The 8,674-nt window shown below is 40.4% G+C and overlaps 1 protein-coding gene across 1 annotated transcript; it reads left to right on the top strand.

Moving 5' to 3' along the window:
* The first annotated feature begins 286 nt into the window (after positions 1 to 286).
* On the top strand, positions 287 to 697 carry LOC119533161 (60S ribosomal protein L35a). The gene has a single exon (XM_037835268.1). The coding sequence runs from the start codon at positions 322 to 324 to the stop codon at positions 652 to 654; it is 333 nt and encodes a 110-aa protein (XP_037691196.1). The 5' UTR covers positions 287 to 321; the 3' UTR covers positions 655 to 697.
* Positions 698 to 8,674: the final 7,977 nt, after the last annotated feature.

Here is an 8,674-nt window from a genome sequence, read left to right as displayed (position 1 = left end):
TGGGGGAGGGGTAGGAACAGCATGCCAGCGCCCACTCCAAATAGCTCTGGAGCTACCTAGGAGCTTAGGCTAAGATTTCCTTGGCCCACTGAATCTTTAATCTCAGTCACGTCTTGCCTGTTGCAATTTTGTCTTTTCACTCTCACTAGCCCAACATAAAAGGCAATACGTTTTCTTTTGATTCCCCGAAGCCACCATGATGTTAAGCCTTTGGAATGTATCAACCCATTTTTGAAGGTTTAAGAATGTGCCACCTTTTTCCGCCATCTTGGAGCCTGTGGAAGTGTGCTTGCTGGGAACAGGACTTCTAAAACGGCAAATATGTCTGGAAGGTTGTGGTCCAAAGCCATTTTTGCTGGCTATAAAAGGGGTCTTCGGAACCAGAGGGAGCACACAGCTCTTCTTAAAATTGAAGGCGTTTATGCCCGAGATGAAACTGAATTTTATTTGGGCAAGAGATGTGCTTATGTATACAAAGCAAAAAACAACACAGTGACTCCTGGTGGCAAACCTAACAAAACCAGAGTAATCTGGGGAAAGGTAACTCGTGCTCATGGAAATAGTGGCATGGTTCGTGCCAAATTCCGAAGCAATCTTCCTGCTAAGGCCATTGGACACCGAATCCGTGTGATGCTGTACCCCTCAAGGATTTAAACTTTATTGAAAAATAAATAAATAAAATCAAAAAAAAAAAAAAGAATGTGCCAGTTTGAATGTATTGTGTCCCCCAAATGCCGTTATCTTTGATGTAGTCTTGTGGGGCAGACATTTTGGTGCTGATTAGATTTGCTTGGAATGTGCCCCACCCAGCTGTGGGTGATGACTCTGATGAGATGTTCCCATGGAGGCATGGCCCCACCCATTCAGGGTGGGCCTTGATCAGTGGAGCCATATAAATGAGCTGACTCAAAAAGAAGGAACTCAGTGCAGCTGTGAGTGATGTTTTGAAGAGGAACAAGCTTGCTAGAGAGGAACCTCCTGGGAGAAAGCCATTTTGAAACCAGAACTTTGGAGCAAACGCCAGCCACATGCCTTCCCAGCTAACAGAGGTTTTCTGGACGCCATTGGCCATCCTCCAGTGAAGGTACCCAATTACTGATGTGTTACCTTGGACACTTCATGGCCTTAAGACTAACTGTGTAGCCAAATAAACCCCCTTTTTATAAAAGCCAATCCATCTCTGGTGTTTTGAATTCTGCAGCATTAGCAAACTAGAACAAAGAATAAAGGGGATTTGTGGTAATAAGGGTGGAGGAATGCCTCTCATCAGAGAATCATACCCTCATATGCCTTGAATTTGAACATTAGGCATCACTGTTCTCAAAATCCCTCAATTTTTCCCAATCGTCCTCGATCACAGAGATTTCTCCCTGCCTGTTCTTCTTCCCAAGGACCACCATGCTCCCACCGTGTGGCTCAGGACCAGCCCTCTTCAATTCTCTTCCTTCTTCTCCAACCAGCCTTCAAGTCCCCACAATCTCTTTCCATTTCTCATACAAACAGTTCTTCTCTCCACCCTGTACACCATGCACATCGAAAACTCATTGAGATATTTGAAAACCAAGGGCCTTTTATTTCCCCCACTTCCTAGCTCCAACCCCATACACATCAGAAGCTGTGACATCAGTCTTTTTACCATCACATTTCTAGGAATGGCTCCCTCACTCATCAATGTTTTCAAGGAGAAGGGACCTAAAAACGACTCACCCTTCCCATTACATGAATTATGCCGTCTTCCCCTGCTTCTTCCTTGGAGGACCAGAGTCCATTTTATCTTGTAAAGAACAATGTTACCCTTCTCACTGAAGGGAGTAATATGCATTCTCTTATGGAAGTGAGGATGACACATGAGGGCAGCACATGTGAACACCTGGCCTGTACTAAGTGTGGGGCATTGTGGTTGCTACATAGTGATTAGTGATTTTCTTTTAAATGAAAATAAATCATGTATCTGCCTGCTTAAAACACTCCAATAGATTCCCATTGCATTCAGAATAAAATCTAATGTCTCTATCACTGGGCCTACAGGCCTTACTTTCTAGCCCTTTCTTACTTTTCCAACCTCTCCTATCACTCTCCCTCTAGTTTACAACTCTCCAGCCACATTGGCCTTCCTTCAATTCTTTCATTCAAGAAATATGTATACTCACAATAAAAAAAATATATTTAAAACGTTAAAAATAAAAAAAGAAGTATGTATGGAGCATCTACCATGTGCCAGGTAATGTTTGGGCACTTGAGGTACATCAGTGAACAAAACAGAAAAACTCTTTCCCACCCAAAGGACTTTGCAGCTGCTGCTCCTCTTCCTGAAACACTTCCCTCCACAGTTTTGCAAGATCTGATTCTTTCTCATTCCTTAAGTCTCAGCTCAAATGATACCTCCTCAGAGAAGACTTCTCCAACCATGTTTTTTCAAGAAGTGCCCACCCCCCTCCTCCTAGTCACTATGTACTCATCATCCTTCTTTGGTCTCAACTGGACTTCTCATTTTCCAATATTGTTTGATTAGTTATTAACTTATTCATCATTCATTCACTTATTTTGCTTATTAATCATCTGTCTTTCAAACAAGAATATAAGCTCTATGAGAACATGGACTTGGTCTGCTATTCTCTCTATTGTATCCCTATCACCCATAACAGTCCCTTTCATGTTGTAGGCATTCAATAAATTGGATTAACTGAATTGATGAATGAATCAATGAATGAGCTGCATCTCCTTTTGCTTGAGAATATTCTCCCTGCTCCAGGTGGTCCTGGTTGAGTTGTCAATCTTGGTGTTATTGTCCCTACAATCCCTGGGTTCAGAAATGAGCATGCGGGTCAGCTAGGGTGAATTATGGTCTTACATTCTTTTGGATACAGTGATTTGTCCAAGGATTGCGCATAAGGTCCAACCCAGGCCAATTGTTTTTATTTTGCTAGATTGCCAAAAGCAATATACCATAAAATGGGTTGGCTTTTAACAATGGGAATTTACTAGCTTACAAGCATACAGTTTTGAGGCCATTAAAATGTCTATATCAAGGCATCATCAAGATGATGCTTTCTTCCTGTAGACCAGCTGCTGGCAATCCTTTGACTCCTCTGTCACATGGTAAGGCACATGATGGCTTCTCCTGGTCTCTCTCTTCTCTTCTGAGTTTTGTTGCTTTCAGCTTCTTGCTTCTGTGACTTTCTCTCTCAATGTCTGAATTTCATTCTCTTATAAAGGGCTGTAGTAAGAGAATTAAGACCCACCTTGAATGAGGTGGGTCACACCTTAGCTGAAGTAGCCTTGTCATTAAAGTAAAAGTAAAGTAAAGCCTTGTCATTAAAGACTAGGATCTGATCCCAAAGCCTGGTTTCTAGAATATTTGATGCCAGAGCACTTAATTTTTTAACAATCCCTCCTCCCTTATATGAAACAATCACTTTCAGTAATATTCATGAAACAAAGTGAATATATGTCATGTATGGACCAAAATTTGCACTTACCAAACAAAACAATTGCACTTCACAGCTTATGTTGTTTTACTGTTTCATATGTAAGCATACATAAAGACTTGAAGTTGTCATATAAAGAATATAATTTAATAGCTCTAGTTCTGTTTTTTTTTTTTCCCTTACAATCATTGTACTGTTTCTTTTTGATCTACTGCTTAATCATAGATATTTATACTACCACAGGAGTTGGAGTCATGAGCTAAGCCTGAAGAGAGTGTAATCAATTCCAAATCGACTGGAACTGACTCTTGATATAAATTTGTGGCTGAGCCCTGCATGTTGGGGTATGGCTGTATAATTGGGAGTTTTCCCAAATAATGTCTACATGGAAATTAGAGATTATTAGAAGATACATAACATATATGTGCTGATTTGAAGCTAAAGAAGTTATTAGTATTAAAACTCAGCACTAACTGCTGCAATGTGTCCTGCAATTAGACCAATTAGTACTTACACCCAAAAATACTACTTGTGGGAGTGTCTTGCCATTGATATTGTTTAGAATAATAATTTAATAATTCAGTCTGTTCTATTGTTGTGTTTGAATTCTCTGCCAACAATTTGCCCCCCAGGGCAGAGTGTTCCCATCACCCCACCCTTCACATGCTATTACTGCAAAGCATGCCAACAGGGACAGAGTGTGCCAGCTTCACCTGGAGGCGGTCCAGGCTACAAGGGCTACCAGACTCATGGACTTAAATTAAAACATGAAGATGGAGCTTTTTGATGACCGTAGGACAACAGCCTCTGGGTTCCTATATTCCTGCTGCACCCTGCTATGAAACTCAAGAAACCCTCCGAAGCAGGGGGCACTTGATTGCATTAGGGAACTCTCTTGGGAAAAAATTTCTGTCACTTCTAGGTTCACCAGGAAAGAAATGATGCAAGCTGAGTGTAGACAACTGTTCTTCAGGCAAACAAAAATATTGATTTTTTTTCTGAAAACATGCACTTCTTCAACTCCTTTAACCTGACAGTATTAGAGGAGGGGAAAGCCATAAGTGAGCACTTTGCTGATGTCCAAGGTGGTATGGGACAACTCTCCAGGGTGATTGCCATTGTTGCCCCAGGTGGGGGTTTTATTTGTTGCCCTGTTTATTCACTACAGGGCAAGATGTGTTTCCAGAATACCACCTCTAAACAGAAATAGGAGACCAGGCTGTTGCAAGGACCACAGCCTCTTGTTAATAGGGGGTTTAGCCTAATGTGGAAATCATTTGTTTCCTGCATTTTGGGGAGCTGGGGAGACCCATCTCATCCTGGCTACACTAGGGAAGAGGCATCTTGACTGAATTCTGCCAACCCTCCCACACTTTACCATGTTTCACTGTGTCATTTCAGGAAAATTACTTGGCCTCTATAAAACTCAGACAATCCATCTGTAAAATGAGGATAAAAATAACCCCACTCAGGGCTATTGTGAGAATTAAATGAGCAGGCACAGTACATGGCACTCAAGAAATATTCATTCCGAGCCCCCTTCCCTTCATCAAAACTCTGCCCCACTGAGAGAAGCTGTATCTATAAAATCTTTCAGTGTCCTTCTCTCTCTGTCTTTAAATACCCTCCCTGTTTGAGAATAAGAACACCTCTCCCAAGGTGCCTTAGTTGTGGGAGGTGGGACTTTAGGGAGGCTTCAGAATACTTGGAGCGTATCAAAAACAGAGCTTTAAGAATGTAGACATTATATTAAGTATACATCACACAAACACACACTCCTTATAGTGTAAAACGTAAAGTTCTATCTCATAAATGGGTATGGGTCCTTGAAATATATTCATTCCAAGAAAGTAGAGGAAATTTTGGACACAGGAGCCCAAATTAGGTAGATTGTGCTAGAACAGATGCCAGGGAGATGCTGATGACTGCGGAACTTTCATGATCTTTCATTTCCTATAAATGGGCCTCCAGTGGCCTCATCCGGGCAAGCCCCAGATTGGCCTCCAGAGAGCAGCTATGCTAGGGATGAAACATCTTGATCTGATTCTGCCAACCCTCCCAACCAATTGTTCTGTCAAGACTACATCAGGGGAGTGACATCATCAACATGACAACATAAACGGCTACTGAAAACATCTCTCCAGAGATTCAATTAAAAAAAGGAAAATTCTGAATTGTTCAGAACTCTGGAGGAAGATATAGACTGGAGAAGGACCCTACAAATGCCAAATTGAAGAAAGAGAAAACAATAGCAGAAATGAAAATGTTCTCACATAGACTGCAGTGGTGAATGCACAACTATGTGGTTATAACAGAAATTATTGATTGTTCACATAAGATGGATTGTATGGTGTGTGAATAAAACAGAAAGATAACAAGTGCTGGGCAAGATGTGCAGAGAGAGATATACCTATTCACTGTTGGTAGGGAAATAGAATGGTGTAGCCCCTCTGGAGGGCAGTGTGGTGGTTCTACAGGAGGCTAAGTATAGGGTCACCATATGATCCTGCAACCCTGTTATTTGGTATATACTTGGAAGAACTGAAAGCAGGGACATGGATAGACATTTGCACACTGTTGTTTATGGCGGGAGTATTCATGATTTGCAATGGTTGGACATGGCCTAAGGGTGTATTGATGGTTGAACGGAAGGGCGAACTGTGGTTTATACATACAATGGAATATTCAGTGGCTGCAAGAAAGACTGAAGTTGTGAGGCATGAAATTAGGTGAATGAAACTTGAGACATTATATTGAGTGAAATAAGTCAGAAACGAAAGGACAAGTATTTTAAGGTCTCACTAATATAAACTTACTATAATGAGCAAATGCTGAGAATTGAATTCAAGAGCATAGGTTATCAGGGAATAGAATGTGGGCAGAGACTAGGCAATCAACAGGAGTACAGGATGTTCAATATGGCTTATTGTAAAGGTTCCTAGATTGTAAGCTCTTATAGCAGTCACATCTATTCCTTTGTTTTAACTTTGAGAGATGTTTACTTGGTGCTGATTGTGGTGATGAATGCACAACTATATGATGATACTGTGAACAATTGATTATACACTGTGGATGATTGTATGTTATGTAAATATATCTCTATAAAATTGCAGGGAAAAATGTAAGCAGGGATAAAAGTGCTAGAGAAAACATGGAGAGAGGGATGTACCTATTTATTGTTGGTGGGGAAGTAGAATGGTGTAGTCTATCTGGAGAACAGTGTTGTAGTTCCACAAGAAGCTAAGTATGTGGGTGCCATAAGGTCCTGCAACCTCATTATGGGGAATGTACTTGGAAGATCTGAGAGCAGGTACACAAATGGACATTTGCACACTGGTGTTTATGGAGGCAGTATTCACAATTTGCAATGGATGGAGATGGCCTAAGGGTACATCGACTGATGAACAGAATGATAACTGTGATGTATACCTATGATGGCATATTGAACAACTGTGAGAAGGAGTGAAGCTATGAGACACACAACAAGGAGAATAGATCTTGTGGACAACATTTTGAGTGAAGTACACCAGAAACGAAAAGGCAAACATTATAATGCCTCACCAATATGGACTAACTACAATGTGTAAACTCTGAGAATTGAATCTTAGAGCACAGCTTATCAGGGGAAAGCTTATTATAATGGTCCCTAGATTGTGGGCTCTTACAGCAGCACATCTATTCCTGAGTTGTAATGGTTATCTCCAAATTCTGAGATGCTGAGCTCTTTGTGTATAATCTGGTCGGTCCCTGGAACTTTGAGTATCTGTGTGACACCTTAGACTCAGAGCTAGAGTTCAGCAGCTATGAACGTCAGTATAGCGCATACAGCAACTGTTTAAAAAGCTGAAAAAGAGTCCAAACTTCAAATACAGATATGAATACAGCAGATCTGGTTAGGACTAAGGCAAATCAGATCAAAGGGTAAAGGACAATATTGACTGTGTTTTAAAACTTCAACTTCTGTATGAGATCAAGGGAAGAGATGGTCATTTGGTGCAGGATATATATTTTCTGCAGCACACTAAATAATTTAACTTGTACAGTCAGTTTATTCCAACACCATAATAACATGGAACTTTGAATAGGAAGTGAAATCTGGTAGGTGTGTATAAGTTAGTATGAAATACTAATACATCCTAAAGTAATTTGGACAGAGAATTAAAATATATTTGCAGGGCCCCCCTGAGGAACTGGCGAAAAATGTGGAAATGTTAAATGTCCCCACCTGGGTTATTAATGATAGTCTCACAAACATTGAGGACCAACAATTTACTAGGCCAAGCCCTTGATCTTGGGGCCTGCCCTTCTGAAGCTTGTTATTGCAAAGGAGAGGCTAAATCTACTCATAATTTTGCCTAAGAGTCTCCCACAGAAAACCTCTTTGTTGCTCAGATGTGGCCCTCTCTCTCTCTCTGAGCCAACTCGGCAGGTGAACCCACTGTCCTCACCCCTACATGGGACATGACTCCCAGGGTTGTAAATCTCCCTGGCAATGTGGGACATGACTCTCAGGATGAGCCTGGACCTGACATTGTGGGATTGAGTAAATCTTCTTGACCAAAAGGGGGAAGTGTAATGAGACAAAAAGTTTCAGTGGCTAGGAGATTTCAAATATTTGAGAGGTCATTCTGGAGATTATTCTTATGCATTATAGATATTCCTTTTTAGTTTCTAGTGTATTAGAATAGCTAGAAGGAAATACCTGAATCTGTTGAATTGTAATCCAGTAGACTTGATTCTTGATGATGATTGTATAATGATATAGCTTTTATCGTGTGACCATGTGATTGTGAAAACCTGTGACTAATATTTCCTTTATCCAGTGTATAGGCAGATAAGTAATAAAATAAAGACAAAAATACATATAAATAATGGGAGGGGGGATAATGGGTATGGGATGTTTTGGGTGTTCTTTTTTATTTTTATTTTTTTCTTTATTTTGGAGAAATGAAAATGTTCTAAATTTGATTTTGGTGATGAATACACAACTTATATGATGATGTTGTGAGCCATTGATTGCATACTTTGGATGAATTATATGGCATGTGAATATAGCTCAATAAAAGTGCATTTTAAAAAAAGACTATATCAGGCTTGATTTGGGATCTAACAGTCAAGATGCACATAGCAGGTACCCAATAAATATTTGTAGAATAAATGAACAACAAAACAATATACAAAGGGCTTAAAATGAAGCTGAAGCTCCTTCAGGCTCAAGAATAATCAGTCAGCCAACCACAATCGTA

Source organism: Choloepus didactylus, chromosome 4 (genome assembly GCF_015220235.1).
Source record: "Choloepus didactylus isolate mChoDid1 chromosome 4, mChoDid1.pri, whole genome shotgun sequence".
In the NCBI taxonomy this organism is placed as follows: Eukaryota; Metazoa; Chordata; class Mammalia; order Pilosa; family Megalonychidae; genus Choloepus; species Choloepus didactylus.
Note: the sequence above shows the minus strand (reverse complement) of the source record. Positions and strands in the feature narration are given on the sequence as shown.

Bases quoted from the DNA above. Each gene is read 5' to 3' on its own strand.
- LOC119533161 (XM_037835268.1), top strand. From the start codon at position 322: ATGTCTGGAAGGTTGTGGTCCAAAGCCATTTTTGCTGGCTATAAAAGG.